This window comes from Atractosteus spatula (assembly GCF_055471065.1).
Source record: "Atractosteus spatula isolate fAtrSpa1 chromosome 10 unlocalized genomic scaffold, fAtrSpa1.hap1 SUPER_10_unloc_2, whole genome shotgun sequence".
In the NCBI taxonomy this organism is placed as follows: Eukaryota; Metazoa; Chordata; class Actinopteri; order Semionotiformes; family Lepisosteidae; genus Atractosteus; species Atractosteus spatula.
In genome coordinates this window covers 1,113,188-1,138,800 of record NW_028296622.1, presented here as the reverse complement: position 1 = coordinate 1,138,800, position 25,613 = coordinate 1,113,188, and the positions used below count along the sequence as shown (strand labels likewise).

The 25,613-nt window shown below is 57.4% G+C and overlaps 1 protein-coding gene across 1 annotated transcript; it reads left to right on the top strand.

The window, feature by feature from the left end:
- The first annotated feature begins 810 nt into the window (after nt 1–810).
- On the top strand, nt 811–24,607 carry LOC148812584 (epithelial discoidin domain-containing receptor 1-like). Its single transcript, XM_088908518.1, has 15 exons — nt 811–1,057; nt 1,179–1,281; nt 1,954–2,140; nt 3,058–3,307; nt 10,266–10,379; nt 10,641–10,694; nt 11,230–11,396; nt 11,498–11,599; nt 12,644–12,857; nt 20,268–20,518; nt 20,649–20,776; nt 22,604–22,801; nt 23,122–23,314; nt 23,495–23,644; nt 23,830–24,607. Exons 1-15 carry the CDS (start codon nt 811–813, stop codon nt 23,968–23,970), a joined length of 2,499 nt encoding a protein of 832 aa, XP_088764644.1. The 3' UTR covers nt 23,971–24,607.
- Nucleotides 24,608–25,613: the final 1,006 nt, after the last annotated feature.

Here is a 25,613-nt window from a genome sequence, read left to right as displayed (position 1 = left end):
GCTCAGGGCTCAGGGCTCAGGGGTCAGGGGTCAGGGCGCACCTGGCTGAGCTGGAGGGACCGCTGGGGCGAGGAGGTCAGGGCTCAGGGCTCAGGGCTCAGGGGTCAGGGGTCAGGGCGCACCTGGCTGAGCTGGAGGGACCGCTGGGGCGAAGAGGTCAGGGCTCAGGGCTCAGGGCTCAGGGGTCAGGGGTCAGGGGTCAGGGAACACCTGGGGTCAGGGGTCAGGGCGCACCTGCCTGAGCTGAAGGGACCGCTGGGGCGAGGAGGTCAGGGCTCAGGGCTCAGGGCTCAGGGCGCACCTGGCTGAGCTGGAGGGACCGCTGGGGCGAGGAGGTCAGGGCTCAGGGCTCAGGGGTCAGGGGTCAGGGCGCACCTGGCTGAGCTGGAGGGACCGCTGGGGCGAGGAGGTCAGGGCTCAGGGCTCAGGGCTCAGGGCGCACCTGGCTGAGCTGGAGGGACCGCTGGGGCGAGGAGGTCAGGGCTCAGGGCTCAGGGCGCACCTGGCTGAGCTGGAGGGACCGCTGGGGCGAGGAGGTCAGAGCTCAGGGCTCAGGGAACACCTGGGGTCAGGGGTCAGGGCGCACCTGCCTGAGCTGAAGGGACCGCTGGGGCGAGGAGGTCAGGGCTCAGGGCTCAGGGCTCAGGGAACACCTGGGGTCAGGGGTCAGGGCGCACCTGGCTGAGCTGGAGGGACCGCTGGGGCGAGGAGGTCAGGGCTCAGGGCTCAGGGCTCAGGGGTCAGGGGTCAGGGCGCACCTGGCTGAGCTGGAGGGACCGCTGGGGCGAGGAGGTCAGGGGTGAGGGGTCAATGAGATCCTCACAAGCACACGGTTGGCCTGATCTTCAGGAGAGACGCTGGGGATGTGGACCTCACTCCCCTCCCTGTCTCTCTGGCGCCGCCCTGCAGGTGGTGTCGGGGAACCAGAACACATACGACGTGGTTCTGAAGGACCTGGGCCCGCCCATCATCGCCAGACTGGTGCGGTTCTACCCCATGGCCGACCGGGTCATGAGCGTCTGTCTGCGCGTGGAGCTGTACGGCTGCCCCTGGACCGGTGAGACAGAGACAGAGAGAGTGTGTCTCAGAGAGGAGACAGTGAGAGAGGAGTGTGTGTCAGAGAGGAGCTGTACAGGTGAGACAGACGGGTATAAAGCGATCATCTGTCTCTCTCTCAGGAGCTCTGAAGGCCTACACTGTACCAGAGGGACAGGTGATGCACCTGTCTGGGTCACCTGTGTATCTGAACGACTCTACGTACGACGGCACCACTGAGGCAGGGTGAGTCTCCTGATCACTGACTCCGTACTGCTGTATTAACCCCTCTGTCTGTCTCTGTGTGTGCTCATTATTAAACTTGCTGTTGCTCTCTCTCCCCGTGGTTACTATTAACCCCCCCTCTTTCTCTCTCATGTGTGTGTGCTCACTCTCTCTCTGTCTGTGCTCACTATTAACTCCTCTGTGTGTCTGTGTGCTCACTATTAACCCCCCTCTTTCTCTCTCATGTGTGTGTGCTCACTATTAACCCCTCTCTCTGTCTTAACCCCCCTCTCCTTCTCTCATGTGCTCACTATTAACCTCTCTGTCTCTGTGTGTGCTATTAACCCCTCTGTCTGTCTCTGTCCCTGTGCATGCTCACTATTAACCCCTCTCTCTCTCCCCTGTGGTCAGTATTAACCCCCCTGTCTCTCTCTCTCCCCCTGTGGTCAGTATTAACCCCTCTGTCTCTCCCCCTGTGGTCAGTATTAACCCCTCTCTCTCTCTCCCCCCTGTGGTCAGTATTAACCCCCCTGTCTCTCTCTCCCCTGTGGTCAGTATTAACCCCTCTCTCTCTCTCTCCTGTGGTCAGTATTAACCCCTCTCTCTCTCTCCTGTGGTCAGTATTAACCCCCCTGTCTCTCTCTCTCTCCCTGTGGTCAGTATTAACCCCCTGTCTCTCTCTCCTGTGGTCAGTATCCAGTACGGCGGGCTGGGTCAGCTGTGTGACGGTGTGCTGGGTGAGGACGACTTCATGGACAGCCAGGAGCTCAGGGTGTGGCCCGGGTACGACTACCTGGGCTGGAACAGAGAGGCCACTGGAAAGGGTCACGTCGAGATGGAGTTCCACTTCCAGACTCCTCGGACACTGCACAGCATGCAGGTACCTCTGTCCACCCCTGTCCACCCCTGTCCAGCACAGTCCCGCACAGCATGCAGATACCTCTGTCAACCCTTGTCCAGCACAGCATGTCTAGTCAGTGTGACCCCTCTGTCTCTCTGTGTCCAGCCCTATGTCTCTCTGTCCCTGGTGCGCTGTGTCCAGCCCTGTCCCTCTTTCCCCCAGGTGCGCTGTGTCCAGCCCTGTCCCAGGTGCGCTGTGTCCAGCCCTGTCCCTCTGTGTCCAGCCCTGCCCCTCTGTCCCCCAGGTGCGCTGTGTCCAGCCCTGTCCCTCTGTCCCCCAGGTGCACTGTGTCCAGCCCTATGCCTCTCTCTGTCCCAGGTGCGCTGTGTCCAGCCCTGTCCCTCTCTGTCCCAGGTGCGCTGTGTCCAGCCCTGCCCCTCTGTCCCCCAGGTGCGCTGTGTCCAGCCCTGCCCCTCTGTCCCCCAGGTGCGCTGTGTCCAGCCCTGTCTCTCTGTGTCCAGCCCTGTCCCTCTGTCCCCCAGGTGCGCTGTGTCCAGCCCTGCCCCTCTGTCCCCCAGGTGTGCTGTGTCCAGCCCTATGCCTCTCTCTGTCCCAGGTGCGCTGTGTCCAGCCCTGTCCCTCTGTCCCCCAGGTGCACTGTGTCCAGCCCTGCCCCTCTGTCCCCCAGGTGCGCTGTGTCCAGCCCTGCCCCTCTGTCCCCCAGGTGTGCTGTGTCCAGCCCTATGCCTCTCTCTGTCCCCCAGGTGCGCTGTGTCCAGCCCTATGCCTCTCTGTCCCAGGTGCGCTGTGTCCAGCCCTGTCCCTCTGTCCCCCAGGTGCGCTGTGTCCAGCCCTGTCCCTCTCTCTGTCCCAGGTGCGCTGTGTCCAGCCCTGTCCCTGGTGCGCTGTGTCCAGCCCTGTCTCTTTGTGTCCAGCCCTGTCCCTCTGTCCCCCAGGTGCGCTGTAATAACCGCTATGTCCAGGGCGTGCGGGTCTTCAGCCGGGTGCAGTGCCAGTTCAAGCCCGGCCTGCTGCACCAGTGGGACCCGGAGCCGCTCGGCCTGGCGGTGGCGCTGGAGGACCTGCTGGACCCCAGCGCCCGGACCGTCACCGTGCCGCTGGGCGGGCGGCTGGGCGCCATCGTGCGCTGCCAGTTCTCCTTCGCCGACAGCTGGCTGCTCATCAGCGAGATCGCCTTCCGGTCGGGTACGAGACTCTGAGGGGCGGAGGGGTCGAGGGGCGGGGCGGAGAGGGGTCGAGGGGTGGGGCAGAGAGGGGTCGAGGGGCGGGGCAGAGGTACGATATAGAGGAGCAGTGCTGAGGTGGAGAAGATAGGGGCGGGGCAGAGGGGTTGAGGGGCAGGGCAGAGGGATGATATAGAGGAGCAGTGCTGAGGTGGAGAAGATGAGGGGCAGAGGGGTCGAGGGGCAGGGCAGAGGGATGATATAGAGGAGCAGTGCTGAGGTGGAGAAGATGAGGGGGCAGAGAGGGGTCGAGGGGCAGGGCAGAGGGATGATATAGAGGAGCAGTGCTGAGGTGGAGAAGATGAGGGGCAGAGGGGTCGAGGGGCAGGGCAGAGGGATGATATAGAGGAGCAGTGCTGAGGTGGAGAAGATGAGGGGCAGAGGGGTCGAGGGGCAGGGCAGAGGGATGATATAGAGGAGCAGTGCTGAGGTGGAGAAGATGAGGGGGCAGAGAGGGGTCGAGGGGCAGGGCAGAGGGATGATATAGAGGAGCAGTGCTGAGGTGGAGAAGATGAGGGGCAGAGGGGTCGAGGGGCAGGGCAGAGGGATGATATAGAGGAGCAGTGCTGAGGTGGAGAAGATGAGGGGCAGAGGGGTCGAGGGGCAGGGCAGAGGGATGATATAGAGGAGCAGTGCTGAGGTGGAGAAGATGAGGGGGCAGAGAGGGGTCGAGGGGCAGGGCAGAGGGATGATATAGAGGAGCAGTGCTGAGGTGGAGAAGATGAGGGGCAGAGGGGTCGAGGGGCAGGGCAGAGGTACGATATAGAGGAGCAGTGCTGAGGTGGAGAAGATGAGGGGCAGAGGGGTCGAGGGGCGGGACAGAGGGATGATATAGAGGAGCAGTGCTGAGGTGGAGAAGATGAGGGGCAGAGGGGTCGAGGGGCGGGGCAGAGGGATGATATAGAGGAGCAGTGCTGAGGTGGAGAAGATGAGGGGCAGAGGGGTCGAGGGGCAGGGCAGAGGGATGATATAGAGGAGCAGTGCTGAGGTGGAGAAGATGAGGGGCAGAGGGGTCGAGGGGCGGGGCAGAGGTACGATATAGAGGAGCAGTGCTGAGGTGGAGAAGATAGGGGCGGGGCAGAGGGGTTGAGGGGCGGAGCAGAGGGATCATACAGAGAAGCAGTGCTGAGGTGGAGAAGATGAGGGGCAGAGGGGTCGAGGGGCGGGGCAGAGGGATGATATAGAGGAGCAGTGCTGAGGTGGAGAAGATGAGGGGCAGAGGAGTCGAGGGGCGGGGCAGAGGGATGATATAGAGGAGCAGTGCTGAGGTGGAGAAGATGAGGGGCAGAGGGGTCGAGGGGCGGGGCAGAGGTATGATATAGAGGAGCAGTGCTGAGGTGGAGAAGATGAGGGGCAGAGGGGTCGAGGGGCGGGGCAGAGGGATGATATAGAGGAGCAGTGCTGAGGTGGGGATGATGAGGGGCAGAGGGGTCAAGGGGCGGGGCAGAGGGATGATATAGAGGAGCAGTGCTGAGGTGGAGAAGATGAGGGGCAGAGGGGTCGAGGGGCGGGGCAGAGAGGGGTCGAGGGGCGGGGCGGAGGGATGATATAGAGGAGCAGTGCTGAGGTGGAGAAGATGAGGGGCAGAGGGTTCGAGGGGCGGGGCAGAGGGACGATATAGAGGAGCAGTGCTGAGGTGGAGAAGATGAGGGGCAGAGGGGTCGAGGGGCGGGGCAGAGGGATGATATAGAGGAGCAGTGCTGAGGTGGAGAAGATGAGGGGCAGAGGGGTCAAGGGGCGGGGCGGAGGGATGATATAGAGGAGCAGTGCTGAGGTGGGGATGATGAGGGGCAGAGGGGTCGAGGGGCGGGGCAGAGGGATGATATAGAGGAGCAGTGCTGAGGTGGAGAAGATGAGAGGCAGAGGGGTCGAGGGGCTGGGCAGAGAGGGGTCGAGGGGCGGGGCAGAGGTATGATATAGAGGAGCAGTGCTGAGGTGGAGAAGATGAGGGGCAGAGGGGTCGAGGGGCAGGGCAGAGGGATGATATAGAGGAGCAGTGCTGAGGTGGGGATGATGAGGGGCAGAGGGGTCGAGGGGCGGGGCAGAGGGATGATATAGAGGAGCAGTGCTGAGGTGGAGAAGATGAGGGGCAGAGGGATGATATAGAGGAGCAGTGCTGAGGTGGAGAAGATGAGGGGCAGAGGTATGATATAGAGGAGCAGTGCTGAGGTGGAGAAGATGAGGGGCAGAGGGATGATATAGAGGAGCAGTGCTGAGGTGGAGAAGATGAGGGGCAGAGGGGTCGAGGGGCGGGGCAGAGGGATGATATAGAGGAGCAGTGCTGAGGTGGAGAAGATGAGGGGCAGAGGGGTCGAGGGGCGGGGCAGAGGTATGATATAGAGGAGCAGTGCTGAGGTGGAGAAGATGAGGGGCAGAGGGGTCGAGGGGCAGGGCAGAGGTACGATATAGAGGAGCAGTGCTGAGGTAGAGAAGATGAGGGGCAGAGGGGTCGAGGGGCGGGGCAGAGGGATGATATAGAGGAGCAGTGCTGAGGTGGAGAAGATGGGGGCAGAGGGGTCGAGGGGCGGGGCAGAGAGGGGTCGAGGGGCGGGGCGGAGGGATGATATAGAGGAGCAGTGCTGAGGTGGAGAAGATGAGGGGGCAGAGGGGTCGAGGGGCAGGGCAGAGGTATGATATAGAGGAGCAGTGCTGAGGTGGAGAAGATGAGGGGCAGAGGGGTCGAGGGGCGGGGCAGAGGGATGATATAGAGGAGCAGTGCTGAGGTGGAGAAGATGAGGGGCAGAGGGGTCGAGGGGCAGGGCAGAGGGATGATATAGAGGAGCAGTGCTGAGGTGGAGAAGATGAGGGGCAGAGGGGTCGAGGGGCGGGGCAGAGGTACGATATAGAGGAGCAGTGCTGAGGTGGAGAAGATAGGGGCGGGGCAGAGGGGTTGAGGGGCGGAGCAGAGGGATCATACAGAGAAGCAGTGCTGAGGTGGAGAAGATGAGGGGCAGAGGGGTCGAGGGGCGGGGCAGAGGGATGATATAGAGGAGCAGTGCTGAGGTGGAGAAGATGAGGGGCAGAGGAGTCGAGGGGCGGGGCAGAGGGATGATATAGAGGAGCAGTGCTGAGGTGGAGAAGATGAGGGGCAGAGGGGTCGAGGGGCGGGGCAGAGGTATGATATAGAGGAGCAGTGCTGAGGTGGAGAAGATGAGGGGCAGAGGGGTCGAGGGGCGGGGCAGAGGGATGATATAGAGGAGCAGTGCTGAGGTGGGGATGATGAGGGGCAGAGGGGTCAAGGGGCGGGGCAGAGGGATGATATAGAGGAGCAGTGCTGAGGTGGAGAAGATGAGGGGCAGAGGGGTCGAGGGGCGGGGCAGAGAGGGGTCGAGGGGCGGGGCGGAGGGATGATATAGAGGAGCAGTGCTGAGGTGGAGAAGATGAGGGGCAGAGGGGTCGAGGGGCGGGGCAGAGGGACGATATAGAGGAGCAGTGCTGAGGTGGAGAAGATGAGGGGCAGAGGGGTCGAGGGGCGGGGCAGAGGGATGATATAGAGGAGCAGTGCTGAGGTGGAGAAGATGAGGGGCAGAGGGGTCAAGGGGCGGGGCGGAGGGATGATATAGAGGAGCAGTGCTGAGGTGGGGATGATGAGGGGCAGAGGGGTCGAGGGGCGGGGCAGAGGGATGATATAGAGGAGCAGTGCTGAGGTGGAGAAGATGAGAGGCAGAGGGGTCGAGGGGCTGGGCAGAGAGGGGTCGAGGGGCGGGGCAGAGGTATGATATAGAGGAGCAGTGCTGAGGTGGAGAAGATGAGGGGCAGAGGGGTCGAGGGGCGGGGCAGAGGTACGATATAGAGGAGCAGTGCTGAGGTGGAGAAGATAGGGGCGGGGCAGAGGGGTTGAGGGGCGGAGCAGAGGGATCATACAGAGAAGCAGTGCTGAGGTGGAGAAGATGAGGGGCAGAGGGGTCGAGGGGCGGGGCAGAGGTACGATATAGAGGAGCAGTGCTGAGGTGGAGAAGATGAGGGGCAGAGGAGTCGAGGGGCGGGGCAGAGGGATGATATAGAGGAGCAGTGCTGAGGTGGAGAAGATGAGGGGCAGAGGGGTCGAGGGGCGGGGCAGAGGTATGATATAGAGGAGCAGTGCTGAGGTGGAGAAGATGAGGGGCAGAGGGGTCGAGGGGCGGGGCAGAGGGATGATATAGAGGAGCAGTGCTGAGGTGGGGATGATGAGGGGCAGAGGGGTCAAGGGGCGGGGCAGAGGGATGATATAGAGGAGCAGTGCTGAGGTGGAGAAGATGAGGGGCAGAGGGGTCGAGGGGCGGGGCAGAGGGACGATATAGAGGAGCAGTGCTGAGGTGGAGAAGATGAGGGGCAGAGGGGTCGAGGGGCGGGGCAGAGGGATGATATAGAGGAGCAGTGCTGAGGTGGAGAAGATGAGGGGCAGAGGGGTCAAGGGGCGGGGCGGAGGGATGATATAGAGGAGCAGTGCTGAGGTGGGGATGATGAGGGGCAGAGGGGTCGAGGGGCGGGGCAGAGGGATGATATAGAGGAGCAGTGCTGAGGTGGAGAAGATGAGAGGCAGAGGGGTCGAGGGGCTGGGCAGAGAGGGGTCGAGGGGCGGGGCAGAGGTATGATATAGAGGAGCAGTGCTGAGGTGGAGAAGATGAGGGGCAGAGGGGTCGAGGGGCAGGGCAGAGGGATGATATAGAGGAGCAGTGCTGAGGTGGGGATGATGAGGGGCAGAGGGGTCGAGGGGCGGGGCAGAGGGATGATATAGAGGAGCAGTGCTGAGGTGGAGAAGATGAGGGGCAGAGGGATGATATAGAGGAGCAGTGCTGAGGTGGAGAAGATGAGGGGCAGAGGTATGATATAGAGGAGCAGTGCTGAGGTGGAGAAGATGAGGGGCAGAGGGATGATATAGAGGAGCAGTGCTGAGGTGGAGAAGATGAGGGGCAGAGGGGTCGAGGGGCGGGGCAGAGGGATGATATAGAGGAGCAGTGCTGAGGTGGAGAAGATGAGGGGCAGAGGGGTCGAGGGGCGGGGCAGAGGTATGATATAGAGGAGCAGTGCTGAGGTGGAGAAGATGAGGGGCAGAGGGGTCGAGGGGCAGGGCAGAGGTACGATATAGAGGAGCAGTGCTGAGGTAGAGAAGATGAGGGGCAGAGGGGTCGAGGGGCGGGGCAGAGGGATGATATAGAGGAGCAGTGCTGAGGTGGAGAAGATGGGGGCAGAGGGGTCGAGGGGCGGGGCAGAGAGGGGTCGAGGGGCGGGGCGGAGGGATGATATAGAGGAGCAGTGCTGAGGTGGAGAAGATGAGGGGGCAGAGGGGTCGAGGGGCAGGGCAGAGGTATGATATAGAGGAGCAGTGCTGAGGTGGAGAAGATGAGGGGCAGAGGGGTCGAGGGGCGGGGCAGAGGTACGATATAGAGGAGCAGTGCTGAGGTGGAGAAGATGAGGGGCAGAGGGGTCGGGGGCGGGGCAGAGGGATGATATAGAGGAGCAGTGCTGAGGTGGAGAAGATGAGGGGCAGAGGGGTCGAGGGGTGGGGCAGAGGTGGAGAAGATGAGGGGCAGAGGGGTCGAGGGGCGGGGCGGAGGTATGATATAGAGGAGCAGTGCTGAGGTGGAGAAGATGAGGGGGCAGAGGGGTCGAGGGGCGGGGCAGAGGGATGATATAGAGGAGCAGTGCTGAGGTGGAGAAGATGAGGGGCAGAGGGATGATATAGAGGAGCAGTGCTGAGGTGGAGAAGATGAGGGGCAGAGGGGTCGAGGGGTGGGGCAGAGGGATGATATAGAGGAGCAGTGCTGGTGGAGAAGATGAGGGGCAGAGGGGTCGAGGGGCAGGGCAGAGAGGGGTCGAGGGGCGGGGCAGAGAGGGGTCGAGGGGCGGGGCGGAGGTACGATATAGAGGAGCAGTGCTGAGGTGGAGAAGATGAGGGGCAGAGGTGTCGAGGGGCGGGGCGGAGGGATGATATAGAGGAGCAGTGCTGAGGTGGAGAAGATGAGGGGCAGAGGTACGATATAGAGGAGCAGTGCTGAGGTGGAGAAGATGAGGGGCAGAGGGGTCGAGGGGCAGGGCAGAGGTACGATATAGAGGAGCAGTGCTGAGGTGGAGAAGATGAGGGGCAGAGGGGTCGAGGGGCGGGGCAGAGGGATGATATAGAGGAGCAGTGCTGAGGTGGAGAAGATGAGGGGCAGAGGTATGATATAGAGGAGCAGTGCTGAGGTGGAGAAGATGAGGGGGCAGAGGGGTCAAGGGGCGGGGCAGAGGTATGATATAGAGGAGCAGTGCTGAGGTGGAGAAGATGAGGGGCGGGGCCAGTGAGAGAGGGGCAGGAGTGTTGATAAACAGGGTCAAGGTCTTGTTTCTCTCAGATACGACAGGCAGAGCGCGACAGGAGACTGGGGGCGGGGCTACAGGTGATAGAGGGGCAGAGCGTGACAGGAGACTGGGGGCGGGGCTACAGGTGACAGAGGGGTGGAGCGTGACGGGAGACTGGGGGCGGGGCTACAGGTGACAGAGGGGTGGAGCGTGACAGGAGACTGGGGGCGGGGCGACGTGTGAGGGGGGTGGAGTGTGACAGGAGACTGGGGCGGGGCTACGTGTGACAGAGGGGTGTAGCGTGACAGGAGACTGGGGGCGGGGCTACGTGTGACAGAGGGGCGGAGCGTGACAGGAGACTGGGGGCGGGGCTACGTGTGACAGAGGGGCGGAGCGTGACAGGAGACTGGGGGTGGGGCTACGTGTGACAGAGGGGCGGAGCGTGACAGGAGACTGGGGGCGGGGCTACGGGTGACAGAGGGGCGGAGCGTGACAGGAGACTGGGGGCGGGGCGACGTGTGAGGGGGGTGGAGTGTGACAGGAGACTGGGGCGGGGCTAAGTGTGACACAGAGGGGGTGGGGTTGAAGGACACTGGGGGGGTCTGCTGTCTGTCCTTACTGCTTCTGTCCCCAATCCTCTCTCCCTCTATCCACCCCAGAGGAGGCCGAGGAGCTGCCCCTCCCAGAAGACCCTCCGCCTCCCTCTACCACCGCTGGCAGCACCTCTACTGCCCTGACACCAGGGGGCGCCGAGAACAGCTCCACATTGCCAGGTGAGCAGCTGGCTGGGACACTGAGCGCCAAACATGGTGAGACTGGGGTATAAACACAGGACAGCGCAGTACAGCCCAGTGAGATCAGGGTAAAAACAGAGGACAGTGCAGTGAGATTAGGGTAAAAACACAGTATGCAGTACAGCCCAGTGAGATCAGGGTAAAAACACAGTATGCAGTACAGCCCAGTAAGATCAGGGTAAAAACACCTGTATTCAGTCACCTGATCTCTGCTCCTCCACTTCACCGATCCCCCCCCAGACCCCAGCGATCTCTCCCCGACAGACACGGACGCCACCAACGGCACACTGTCAGGTGAGAGTGACGGGGGTGACCTCTAACCCTGCACCCCAGAACTGCATGAGGCTGTAACCCTGTAACAGAGCATGAGACTGGCTGAACTGACCTGGGGCATCTGACTGCCACTGGGGCATCTCCCCTTTCAAACCTTACATTGCATTTACAGTGGGCGGTGCGCGCTTTAGTGGTGCACAGCTTCTGCATGAGTTGCGCTTTGTGTAAAGACTGGGGGAGCCACAGGGGAAGGACTGAGGGGAAACATGAGAGTGCAGGAGCAGGAGAGGTGAGAGGAGGGAGAGTGCAGGAGCAGGAGAGGTGAGAGGAAAGAGTGCAGGAGCAGAGAGTGCAGGAGCAGGAGAGGTGAGAGGAGGGAGAGTGCAGGAGCAGGAGAGGTGAGAGGAGAGAGTGCAGGAGCAGGAGAGGAGAGGAGAGAGGAGGGAGAGTGCAGGAGAGGAGGGAGGGTGCAGGAGCAGGAGAGGAGAGGAGGGAGAAGAGGGAGAGTGCAGGAGCAGGAGATCACTAATCTGGAGTTCGGCTGCTCTGTTCCCAGGAGCGGATTGGGTGGTCCTGACTCCAAAGGCGGGGCTTCCCGTCGCCAAGGACGACAGCAGCCACACCTCTATCCTGGTGGGCTGCCTGGTGGCCATCATCCTGCTGCTGCTGGGGGTCATCGCCAGCATCCTGTGGCGGCAGCACTGGAGGAAGCTGCTGGGCAAGGTGAGACCCCAGGAGCACAGAGGGGAGCCCCTGAACCCCTGATTGAGCCCTGTGGGGTTCAGGGGGAAGGGAGCTGTTGGCTGTGTATCCCCAATCAATAGGTTAGTCGATCACAGGTCGTCCCAGGGCCTGCGTTCCCGGAGGTATTCGGCTGTGGAGCTCAACTCCTGCCGGACTGGGGGTCCAGGGTTCGAGATCCTGCTGTGAGGAGAGAGGGGTTCATACAGGACACTCCAGTATGACTGGACACTCCAGTACATGAACACTGCACTGAGAGAGGGATTCATACAGACACACTGACTGGACACTCCAGTACATGAACACTGCACTGAGAGAGAGGGGTTCATACACACACACTGACTGGACACTCCAGTACATGAACACTGCACTGAGAGAGAGAGAGGGGTTCATACAGACACACTGACTGGACACTCCAGTACATTAACACTGCACTGAGAGAGAGGGGGGTTCATACAGACACACTGACTGGACACTCCAGTACATGAACACTGCACTGAGAGAGAGAGGGGTTCATACACACACACTGACTGGACACTCCAGTACATGAACACTGCACTGAGAGAGAGGGGTTCATACACACACACTGACTGGACACTCCAGTACATGAACACTGCACTGAGAGAGAGAGGGGTTCATACACACACACTGACTGGACACTCCAGTACATGAACACTGCACTGAGAGAGAAAGGGGTTCATACAGACACACTGACTGGACACTCCAGTACATGAACACTGCACTGAGAGAGAGAGGGGTTCATACAGACACACTGACTGGACACTCCAGTACATTAACACTGCACTGAGAGAGAGAGGGGTTCTTACAGACACACTGGCTGGACACTCCAGTACATTAACACTGCACTGAGAGAGAGAGAGGGGTTCATACACACACACTGACTGGACACTCCAGTACATGAACACTGCACTGAGAGAGAGAGGGGTTCATACACACACACTGACTGGACACTCCAGTACATTAACACTGCACTGAGAGAGAGGGGTTCACACAGGTGCAGAGCTAGCACCCCCTCTGTTGGCGAGGGATCTCGGGACAGAGGGAGGGGACACCAGAGGGCGCTGTGGGAGCCGAGGCGCCGCGAGAGGCCTGGTCTGCTACTGCTTTACCAGCAGTGGGGGGTGGTTAGGAGCGCTGTAAAGTAGTAGCAGACCGGGCCTCCCTGCCTCCTCTTGCCGGGCGCTGACCCGTCCTCTCCCTGCGTCCAGGCGCAGGGCCGGTCCGACGAGGAGCTGCGGGTCCACCTGTCCGTGCCCGGCGACACTGTGGTCATCAACAACACCCACAACCCCCTGAGCTCGGCCCGCTACAGCAGCCGGTACCAGCGCATCCAGTCCTGCGCCGGCGAGCCCGACCGAGAGGAGCACAGTCCAGGGGAGTACCAGGAGCCCAGCGTCCTGCTGAGGCAGAGAGAGGCCACCGGTGAGAGAGAGAGGGGTTCATACTGACTGGACACTCCAGGACATGAACACTGCACTGAGAGAGAGAGGGGTTCATACACACACACTGACTGGACACTCCAGTACATGAACACTGCACTGAGAGAGAGAGGGGTTCATACAGACACACTGACTGGACACTCCAGTACATTAACACTGCACTGAGAGAGAGAGGGGTTCATACAGACACACTGACTGGACACTCCAGTACATGAACACTGCACTGAGAGAGAGGGGTTCATACAGACACACTGACTGGACACTCCAGTACATGAACACTGCACTGAGAGAGAGAGGGGTTCATACACACACACTGACTGGACACTCCAGTACATGAACACTGCACTGAGAGAGAGAAGGGTTCATACACACACACTGACTGGACACTCCAGTACATGAACACGGCACTGAGAGAGAGAGGGGTTCATACACACACACTGACTGGACACTCCAGTACATGAACACTGCACTGAGAGAGAGAGGGGTTCATACTGACATACTGACTGGACACTCCAGGACATGAACACTGCACTGAGAGAGAGAGGGGTTCACACAGACACACTGACTGGACACTCCAGTACATGAACACTACACTGAGAGAGAGAGGGGTTCATACACACACACTGATTGGACACTCCAGTACATGAACACTGCACTGAGAGAGAGAAGGGTTCATACACACACACTGACTGGACACTCCAGTACATGAACACGGCACTGAGAGAGAGAGGGGTTCATACAGACACACTGACTGGACACTCCAGTACATGAACACTGCACTGAGAGAGAGAGGGGTTCATACACACACACTGACTGGACACTCCAGTACATGAACACTGCACTGAGAGAGAGAAGGGTTCATACACACACACTGACTGGACACTCCAGTACATGAACACGGCACTGAGAGAGAGAGGGGTTCATACACACACACTGACTGGACACTCCAGTACATTAACACTGCACTGAGAGAGAGGGGGGTTAATACAGACACACTGACTGGACACTCCAGTACATGAACACTGCACTGAGAGAGAGAGGGGTTCATACAGACACACTGACTGGACATTCCAGTACATGAACACTGCACTGAGAGAGAGAGAGGGGTTCATACAGACACACTGACTGGACACTCCAGTACATTAACACTGCACTGAGAGAGAGGGGGGTTAATACAGACACACTGACTGGACACTCCAGTACATGAACACTGCACTGAGAGAGAGAGGGGTTCATACTGACATACTGACTAGACACTCCAGTACATGAACACTGCACTGAGAGAGAGAGGGGTTAATACAGACACACTGGACACTCCAGTACATTAACACTGCCCTGAGAGAGAGGGGTTCATACAGACACACTGACTGGACACTCCAGTACATTAACACTGCACTGAGAGAGAGAGGGGTTCATACACACACACTGACTGGAAACTCCAGTACATTAACACTGCACTGAGAGAGAGGGGTTAATACACACACACTGACTGGACACTCCAGTACATGAACACTGCACTGAGAGAGAGAGGGGTTCATACACACACACTGACTGGACACTCCAGTACATGAACACTGCACTGAGAGAGAGAGGGGTTCTTACTGACTGGACACTCCAGTACATGAACACTGCACTGAGAGAGAGAGGGGGTCATACAGACACACTGACTGGACACTCCAGTACATTAACACTGCACTGAGAGAGAGGGGGGTTCACACACACACACTGACTGGACACTCCAGTACATGAACACTGCACTGAGAGAGAGAGGGGTTCATACACACACACTGACTGGACACTCCAGTACATTAACACTGCACTGAGAGAGAGGGGTTCATACAAACACACTGACTGGACACTCCAGTACATGAACACTGCACTGAGAGAGAGAGGGGTTCATACACACACACTGACTGGACACTCCAGTACATTAACACTGCACTGAGAGAGAGGGGTTCATACAGACACACTGACTGGACACTCCAGTACATTAACACTGCACTGAGAGAGAGGGGTTAATACACACACACTGACTGGACACTCCAGTACATGAACACTGCACTGAGAGAGAGAGGGGTTCATACACACACACTGACTGGACACTCCAGTACATTAACACTGCACTGAGAGAGAGGGGTTCATACAGACACACTGACTGGACACTCCAGTACATTAACACTGCACTGAGAGAGAGGGGTTAATACACACACACTGACTGGACACTCCAGTACATGAACACTGCACTGAGAGAGAGAGGGGTTCATACACACACACTGAGTGGACACTCCAGTACATGAACACTGCACTGAGAGAGAGAGGGGTTCATACAGACACACTGACTGGACACTCCAGTACATGAACACTGCACTGAGAGAGAGAGGGGTTCATACACACACACTGACTGGACACTCCAGTACATTAACACTGCACTGAGAGAGAGAGGGGTTCATACTGACTGGACACTCCAGTACATGAACACTGCACTGAGAGAGAGAGGGGTTCATACTGACTGGACACTCCAGTACATGAACACTGCACTGAGAGAGAGAGGGGGTCATACAGACACACTGACTGGACACTCCAGTACATTAACACTGCACTGAGAGAGAGAGGGGGGTTAATACAGACGCACTGACTGGACACTCCAGTACATGAACACTGCACTGAGAGAGAGAGGGGTTAATACACACACACTGACTGGACACTCCAGTACATGAACACTGCACTGAGAGAGAGGGGTTCATACAAACACACTGACTGGACACTCCAGTACATGAACACTGCACTGAGAGAGAGAGGGGTTCATACACACACACTGACTGGACACTCCAGTACATTAACACTGCACTGAGAGAGAGGGGTTCATACACACACACTGACTGGACACTCCAGTACATGAACACTGCACTGAGAGAGAGAGGGGTTCATACTGATTGGACACTCCAGTACATGAACACTGCACTGTGAGAGAGAGGGGGGTTAATACAGACGCACTGACTGGACACTCCAGTACATTAACACTGCACTGAGAGAGAGAGGGGGGTTAATACAGACGCACTGACTGGACACTCCAGTACATGAACACTGCACTGAGAGAGAGAGGGGTTAATACACACACACTGACTGGACACTCCAGTACATGAACACTGCACTGAGAGAGAGAGGGGGTCATACAGAAACACTGACTGGACACTCCAGTACATGAACACTGCCCTGAGAGAGAGAGGGGTTCATACACACACACTGACTGGACACTCCAGTACATGAACACTGCCCTGAGAGAGAGAGGGGTTCATACACACACACTGACTGGACACTCCAGTACATGAACACTGCACTGAGAGAGAGGGGGTCAATACACACTCACTGACTGGACACTCCAGTACATGAACACTGCACTGAGAGAGAGAGGGGTTCATACAGGCACACTGACTGGACACTCCAGTACATGAACACTGCACTGAGAGAGAGAGGGGTTCATACAGACACACTGACTGGACACTCCAGTACATGAACACTGCACTGAGAGAGAGAGGGGTTCATACAGACACACTGACTGGACACTCCAGTACATGAACACTGCACTGAGAGAGAGAGGGGGTCATACACACACACTGACTGGACACTCCAGTACATGAACACTGCACTGAGAGAGAGAGGGGTTCATACAGACACACTGACTGGACACTCCAGTACATTAACACTGCACTGAGAGAGAGAGGGGTTCATACAGACACATTGACTGGACACTCCAGTACATGAACACTGCACTGAGAGAGAGAGGGGGTCATACAGACACACTGACTGGACACTCCAGTACATGAACACTGCCCTGAGAGAGAGAGGGGTTCATACAGACACACTGACTGGACACTCCAGTACATGAACACTGCACTGAGAGAGAGAGGGGTTAATACAGACACACTGACTGGACACTCCAGTACATGAACACTGCACTGAGAGAGAGGGGGTCAATACACACTCACTGACTGGACACTCCAGTACATGAACACTGCACTGAGAGAGAGAGGGGTTCATACAGGCACATTGACTGGACACTCTAGTACATGAACACTGCACTGAGAGAGAGAGGGGGTCATACAGACACACTGACTGGACACTCCAGTACATGAACACTGCCCTGAGAGAGAGAGGGGTTCATACACACACACTGACTGGACACTCCAGTACATGAACACTGCACTGAGAGAGAGAGGGGTTAATACTGACACACTGACTGGACACTCCAGTACATGAACACTGCACTGAGAGAGAGAGAGGGGTTCATACAGACACACTGACTGGACACTCCAGTACATGAACACTGCACTGAGAGAGAGGGGGTCAATACACACTCACTGACTGGACACTCCAGTACATGAACACTGCACTGAGAGAGAGAGGGGTTCATACAGGCACACTGACTGGACACTCCAGTACATGAACACTGCACTGAGAGAGAGAGGGGTTCATACACACACACTGACTGGACACTCCAGTACATGAATACTGCACTGAGAGAGAGAGGGGTTCATACAGACACACTGACTGTACACTCCAGTACATTAACACTGCACTGAGAGAGAGAGGGGTTCATACACACACACTGACTGGACACTCCAGTACATTAACACTGCACTGAGAGAGAGAGGGGTTCATACAGACACATTGACTGGACACTCCAGTACATGAACACTGCACTGAGAGAGAGAGGGGGTCATACAGACACACTGACTGGACACTCCAGTACATGAACACTGCCCTGAGAGAGAGAGGGGTTCATACACACACACTGACTGGACACTCCAGTACATGAACACTGCACTGAGAGAGAGAGAGGGGTTCATACAGACACACTGACTGGACACTCCAGTACATGAACACTGCACTGAGAGAGAGGGGGTCAATACACACTCACTGACTGGACACTCCAGTACATGAACACTGCACTGAGAGAGAGAGGGGTTCATACAGGCACACTGACTGGACACTCCAGTACATGAACACTGCACTGAGAGAGAGAGGGGTTCATACAGACACACTGACTGGACACTCCAGTACATGAACACTGCACTGAGAGAGAGAGGGGTTCATACAGACACACTGACTGGACACTCCAGTACATGAACACTGCACTGAGAGAGAGAGGGGGTCATACACACACACTGACTGGACACTCCAGTACATGAACACTGCACTGAGAGAGAGAGGGGTTCATACAGACACACTGACTGGACACTCCAGTACATTAACACTGCACTGAGAGAGAGAGGGGTTCATACAGACACATTGACTGGACACTCCAGTACATGAACACTGCACTGAGAGAGAGAGGGGGTCATACAGACACACTGACTGGACACTCCAGTACATGAACACTGCCCTGAGAGAGAGAGGGGTTCATACAGACACACTGACTGGACACTCCAGTACATGAACACTGCACTGAGAGAGAGAGGGGTTAATACAGACACACTGACTGGACACTCCAGTACATGAACACTGCACTGAGAGAGAGGGGGTCAATACACACTCACTGACTGGACACTCCAGTACATGAACACTGCACTGAGAGAGAGAGGGGTTCATACAGGCACATTGACTGGACACTCTAGTACATGAACACTGCACTGAGAGAGAGAGGGGGTCATACAGACACACTGACTGGACACTCCAGTACATGAACACTGCCCTGAGAGAGAGAGGGGTTCATACACACACACTGACTGGACACTCCAGTACATGAACACTGCACTGAGAGAGAGAGGGGTTAATACAGACACACTGACTGGACACTCCAGTACATGAACACTGCACTGAGAGAGAGAGAGGGGTTCATACAGACACACTGACTGGACACTCCAGTACATGAACACTGCACTGAGAGAGAGGGGGTCAATACACACTCACTGACTGGACACTCCAGTACATGAACACTGCACTGAGAGAGAGAGGGGTTCATACAGGCACACTGACTGGACACTCCAGTACATGAACACTGCACTGAGAGAGAGAGGGGTTCATACACACACACTGACTGGACACTCCAGTACATGAATACTGCACTGAGAGAGAGAGGGGTTCATACAGACACACTGACTGTACACTCCAGTACATTAACACTGCACTGAGAGAGAGAGGGGTTCATACACACACACTGACTGGACACTCCAGTACATTAACACTGCACTGAGAGAGAGAGGGGTTAATACAGACACACTGACTGGACACTCCAGTACATGAACACTGCACTGAGAGAGAGAGGGGTTCATACAGACACACTGACTGGACACTGCAGTACATTAACACTGCACTGAGAGAGGGGTTAATACAGACACACTGACTGGACACTCCAGTACATGAACACTGCACTGAGAGAGAGAGAGGGGTTAATACAGACACACTGACTGGACACTCCAGTACATGAACACTGCACTGAGAGAGAGGGGGGTTATTACAGACACACTGACTGGACACTCCAGTACATGAACACTGCACTGAGAGAGAGAGGGGTTCATACACACACAATGACTGGACAGTCCAGTACATGAACACTGCACTGAGAGAGAGAGGGGTTCATACACACACACTGACTGGACACTCCAGTACATTAACACTGCACTGAGAGAGAGAGGGGTTCATACAGACACACTGACTGGACACTCCAGTACATGAACACTGCACTGAGAGAGAGAGGGGTTCATACACACACACTGACTGGACACTCCAGTACATGAACACTGCACTGAGAGAGAGGGGGGTTAATACAGACACACTGACTGGACACTCCAGTACATGAACACTGCACTGAGAGAGAGAGGGGTTCATACACACACACAATGACTGGACAGTCCAGTACATGAACACTGCACTGAGAGAGAGAGGGGTTCATACACACACACTGACTGGACACTCCAGTACATGAACACTGCACTGAGAGAGAGGAGGGTTAAAAAGTTTTGTCTGTGTCAGTATGTGCAGTTCCTGTGAGTCAGCGTGGGTGTTGTGTCTCTGTGGCTGTGTCTGACTGTTGTCGTGTCTGTGTTGTTGTGCCCCTTGTCCCCAGCGCGGCCACTGAGCAACCTCCTCCTGCCGTCTCTTCACAGCCTGACCCCAGCTGGGGACGAGGGTAGCAAGCCCATCAACACGCAGGGTAAGACTGAGACACACACAAGACTGGACACCCCGTCTCTCTCTCTCTCTCACACTGAGACACACAGGGGTTCACTGGACACCCGTTCTATCTATGCTTTATAGGGCAGTTTTTGGGGTTCAGCCCTGGAGCCCCACGATCTCTCCCTGTTTCCTTGTTCAGTCTGTCTGTCTGTCATGACATCATTTCCTGTGTCAATCTAATTAGTCATGTTAATTCTAGCTCCCCCTCTTCTCCCAGCAGCAGGTGGGCGTGGCTACAGTGAGGCTATGGCCCCACCCCTGCAGGAGGCTCCACCCCCGTACCCCGGGGCCCCGCCCCCTCCCAGCGTGCCCCACTACGCGGAGGCCGACATCGTCAGCCTGCAGGGCGTCAGCGGGAACAACACGTACGCCGTGCCCGCGCTGGCGGCCGAGGACAGCGCCCCCGCCGAGCTGCCCCGCGCCTGCCTGGTCTTCAGGGAGAAGCTGGGCGAGGGGCAGTTCGGGGAGGTGAGCAGATAGTCACCCCCACACGGGGCCCGGAACCCCGAAACGGGACCCAGACGCCGTTAGTGTGACCCAGACTTACCCCACTGCCCCCCTGTGTGTCCTGGGGTGACCCCTCTGTCTGCGTCCCCAGGTCCACCTGTGTGAGATACACAGCCCACAGGAGCTGCCCGGGCTGGAGTTCCCCTTCAACATCCGCAAAGGGCGCCCCCTTCTGGTGGCCGTCAAGATCCTGCGCGCCGATGCCACCAAGAACGCCAGGCAAGTGCTGCTTGTTCCCCCCTCCCACCCCTCTGTGTGTAGAGCCTCCTGTCCTGACTGGAGGAGCTCACCCAGCTGTGTCTGGAGAGAAGCCAGGGTATTGGTGAGTGTGTGAGAGTCTATCTATGATTGTTTATCTGTGTGTGAGACTGTTTGTCTGTCCTGTGATAGACCGGTATCCTGTCCAGAGAGTGTGTCTGTGTCCGTGTCCCGTGATGGACTGGTGTCCTATCAAGGCTGTACCCCACCTTGCTTCACACAGACAGAATCCCGGGTCTGGTATTGGACCCCGGACACCAGTCTGTGCGAGAGACTGAGAGTGACTGTGAGTCTGTGCGCGAGTCTGTCCCTGAGTGTGACTGCGTCTGTCCCTGAGTGTGACTGCGAGTCTACATGTGTGCCAGAGTGTCTGAGTGTGACTGCGAGCCTGTGTGCGAGAGTCTGTGCGAGTCTACATGTGTGCGAGAGTGTCTCAGTCTACATGTGTGCGAGAGTCTGTGCGAGTCTAAATGTGTGCGAGAGTGTCTGAGTGTGACTGCGAGCCTGTGTGCGAGTCTACATGCGTGCGAGAGTGTCTGAGTGTGACTGCGAGTCTGTGTGCCAGTCTACATGTGCGCGAGTGTCTGAGTGTGACTGCGAGTCTGTGTGCCAGTCTACATGTGTGCGAGTCTGTGCGAGTCTGTGTGCCAGTCTACATGTGTGCGAGTCTGTGCGAGTCTACATGTGTGCGAGAGTGTCTGAGTGTGACTGCGAGCCTGTGTGCGAGAGTCTGTGCGAGTCTACATGTGCGCGAGTCTGAGTGTGACTGCGAGTCTGTGTGCGAGAGTGTATGAGTGTGACTGCGAGCCTGTGTGCAAGAGTCTGTGCGAGTCTACATGTGCGAGTGTCTGAGTGTGACTGCGAGCCTGTGTGCGAGTCTGTGCGAGTCTACATGTGCGCGAGTCTGAGTGTGACTGCGAGTCTGTGTGCGAGAGTGTATGAGTGTGACTGCGAGCCTGTGTGCAAGAGTCTGTGCGAGTCTACATGTGCGAGTGTCTGAGTGTGACTGCGAGCCTGTGTGCCAGTCTACATGTGTGCGCGAGTGTCTGAGTGTGACTGCGAGTCTGTGTGCCAGTCTACTTGTGCGCGAGTGTCTGAGTGACTGCGAGTCTACATGTGTGCGAGTCTGTCCGAGTGTGATTGAGTCTGTCTGAGTCTACTTGTGCGAGTGCGCGAGTCTGTGTTTGTGCGAGTCTACATGTGCGCGAGTCTGAGTGTGACTGCGAGTCTGTGTGCGAGTGTATGAGTGTGACTGCGAGCCTGTGTGCAAGAGTCTGTGCGAGTCTACATGTGCGAGTGTCTGAGTGTGACTGCGAGCCTGTGTGCGAGTCTGTGCGAGTCTACATGTGCGCGAGTCTGAGTGTGACTGCGAGTCTGTGTGCGAGAGTGTATGAGTGTGACTGCGAGCCTGTGTGCAAGAGTCTGTGCGAGTCTACATGTGCGAGTGTCTGAGTGTGACTGCGAGCCTGTGTGCCAGTCTACATTTGTGCGCGAGTGTCTGAGTGTGACTGCGAGTCTGTGTGCCAGTCTACTTGTGCGCGAGTGTCTGAGTGACTGCGAGTCTACATGTGTGCGAGTCTGTCCGAGTGTGATTGAGTCTGTCTGAGTCTACTTGTGCGAGTGCGCGAGTCTGTGTCTGTGCGAGTCTACATGTCCGTGAGTCTGTCCCCGAGTGTAACTGCGAGTCTGTGCGCGAGTCTACTTGTGCGAGAGTGTGCAAGATCAGATCGCCCCAGCAGGACCAGTGGGCCTGACCACCAGTGCTGACTGAGCCACTCCTCCCTCCAGGAATGACTTCCTGAAGGAGGTGAAGATCCTGTGGCGGCTCAAGGACCCCAACATCATCCGCCTGCTGGGGGTCTGCGTGCGCGACGACCCCCTGTGCATGGTGACCGAGTACATGGAGAGCGGAGACCTCAACCAGTACCTGAGCCACCGCAGCCTGGAGGACAAGGCCACCGCCAGCCATGGGGAGTCCGCCGTCAGGTCTGTCCACTCAGTGTCTCTATGAACCCCTCTCTCTCTCAGTGCAGTGTTAATGTACTGGAGTGTCCAGTCAGCGTGTCTGTATGAACCCCTCTCTCTCTCAGTGCAGTGTTAATGTACTGGAGTGTCCAGTCAGCGTGTCTGTATGAACCCCTCTCTCTCTCAGTGCAGTGTTAATGTACTGGAGTGTCCAGTCAGCGTGTCTGTATGAACCCCTCTCTCTCTCAGTGCAGTGTTAATGTACTGGAGTGTCCAGTCAGTGTGTCTGTATGAACCCCTCTCTCTCTCAGTGTTAATATGTGATGTGTCTCTCTCTCCAGCTACACCTCTCTGATCTCCATGGCCTGCCAGATCTCCTCCGGGATGAAGTTCCTGGCCTCCCTGAACTTTGTACACCGGGACCTGGCGACCCGGAACTGCCTGGTGGGGGAGGGCGGCGCCGGCGACTACTACCGCATCCAGGGCCGTGCGGTGCTGCCCATCCGCTGGATGGCCTGGGAGTGCATCCTCATGGTACGTCTCCCGTCGGGATCCCCCACGCCCCCGGACTGGGGTCACTGCAGCTGGGGTGACCTCCTACTACAGCATCGCCTGAGCATTGGGGTACCCTCCGATGTGGGGGCGTTCGGGGTGACCCTGTGTATCTGTGTGTGTGGGTGCGTTCGGGGTGACCCCATGTGTCTGTGTCCCCAGGGGAAGTTCACCACGGCCAGCGATGTGTGGGCGTTCGGGGTGACCCTCTGGGAGATGCTGATGCTGTGTAAGGAGCAGCCCTACGCCTCCATGACAGATGAGCTGGTGATCGAGAACGCTGGAGAGTTCTTCAGAGACCAGGGCAAGCAGGTAACAGCCACACCTGGCCAGCAGTACCTGTACCTGTAACCTCTCTCTCCCCAGGTGGACCTGTCTTACAGACTGACCTGTCTGTCTCTCTCTCTCCAGGTGTACCTGTCTCACAGACTGACCTGTCCCTCTCCTCTCTCCTGTCCTGCAGGCTCACCAGTCTCTCTGCTCTCTCCTGTCCCCAGGTGTACCTGTCCCGGCCGGAGGTGTGTCCGCAGGGCCTGTACGAGCTGATGCTGAGCTGCTGGAGCCGGGAGTCCAGGGAGCGGCCATCCTTCCCAGCAATCCACCGCTTCCTGCTGGAGGACGCCATGAACATGGTGTAGCAGGAGCGGCTCCGGCCTGCGGACTCTCGGAGGGCTCGGAGGGCGGCGGCCCTAAGGGCTGAGCCTCTTGTGCGCCCCCTGGTGGCGACCGAGACGGACAGCCTCTGAGGAAGAGGAAGGACACTAGGGGGGTGGGGGAGGCTGGTACTTCTGTATTCCTTTTACTTCTCGTTTTTCGGGGTTCCTGGGGTGGCGGTGTTTGGAGGGGGGGGGTGGGGTGTGTGTGGCGGAGCTCAGGGGACTGCTGGTTCGGTCTCCGTCCTACAAGGGGGCTGCCCCCCCCCAGAGGAAACGCTCTCTTGCTGCTGCGTGCTGGGGTGTGGGAGAGGGGTCTGTCTGCTGTTTGCTTTGCAGTCTTGCACATTTCCAGGCCCACTTCACCAGCGGCTGGGAGCTTCGCTCGAATGTGCTCCGGTACTTTGCCCCTGAGATCGATCGCTCCTGATCGATTCGCTGTGACTGGCCCTGGTCAGTATCTCCATGTAATCAATCACTCCTGATCGATTCACTGGGACTGGCCCTGGTCAGTATCTCCATGTAATCAATCGCTCCTGATCGATTCACTGTGACTGGCCCTGGTCAGTATCTCTATGTGATCGATCGCTCATGATCAATTCACTGTGACTGGCCCTGGTCAGTAGCTCCATGTAATCAATCGCTCCTGATTGATTCACTGGGACTGGCCCTGGTCAGTATCTCCATGTGATCGATCGCTCATGATCAATTCACTGTGACTGGCCCTGGTCAGTATCTCCATGTAATCAATCCCTCATGATCAATTCACTGTGACTGGCCCTGGTCAGTATCTCCATGTAATCAATCGCTCCTGATCGATTCACTGGGACTGGCCCTGGTCAGTATCTCCATGTGATCGATCGCTCATGATCAATTCACTGTGACTGGCCCTGGTCAGTATCTCCATGTAATCAATCGCTCCTGATCGATTCACTGGGACTGGCCCTGGTCAGTATCTCTATGTGATCGATCGCTCATGATCAATTCACTGTGACTGGCCCTGGTCAGTATCTCCATGTAATCAATCGCTCCTGATTGATTCACTGGGACTGGCCCTGGTCAGTATCTCCATGTAATCAATCGCTCCTGATTGATTCACTGGGACTGGCCCTGGTCAGTATCTCCATGTGATCGATCGCTCATGATCAATTCACTGTGACTGGCCCTGGTCAGTATCTCCATGTAATCAATCCCTCATGATCAATTCACTGTGACTGGCCCTGGTCAGTATCTCCATGTAATCAATCGCTCCTGATCGATTCACCATGACTGGCCCTGGTCAGTATCTCCATGTGATCGATCACTCACGATCCATTCGCTGTGACTGACCCAGGTCAGTACACTGTCCAGTCCTGTTAGACCAGGAGGACAGCTGGTCTGGTGGATCAGGTCCAGTCTAGCTGGTCCAGTGGTTCAGGTCCGGTCCTGTTAGACCAGGAGAACAGTTTTGGGGTACCGGCTCCTCGTCTCTGCGCCCCGGTGTGCAGCAGAGACGCGAGGGCCGCGTGATCGGGCCTCAGCGGCTCGTGGACAAGCGGACCTGCGTCACTAACGGCGGGGAGGAGAAATGACTCTGCTGCTCGCTCGGCGTGTGTGCGCGGAGGTTCTCACGTCTGTCTGTTTTAATG

Coding starts and splice junctions, on each gene's coding strand:
- LOC148812584 (XM_088908518.1), top strand. CDS start 811: ATGAGATCCTCACAAGCACACGGTTGGCCTGATCTTCAGGAGAGACGC. Junction 1,058..1,178: donor GTACGGCTGCCCCTGGACCG/GTGAGACAGAGA, acceptor TCTCTCTCTCAG/GAGCTCTGAAGGCCTACACT. Junction 20,519..20,648: donor GCGAGGGGCAGTTCGGGGAG/GTGAGCAGATAG, acceptor CTGCGTCCCCAG/GTCCACCTGTGTGAGATACA.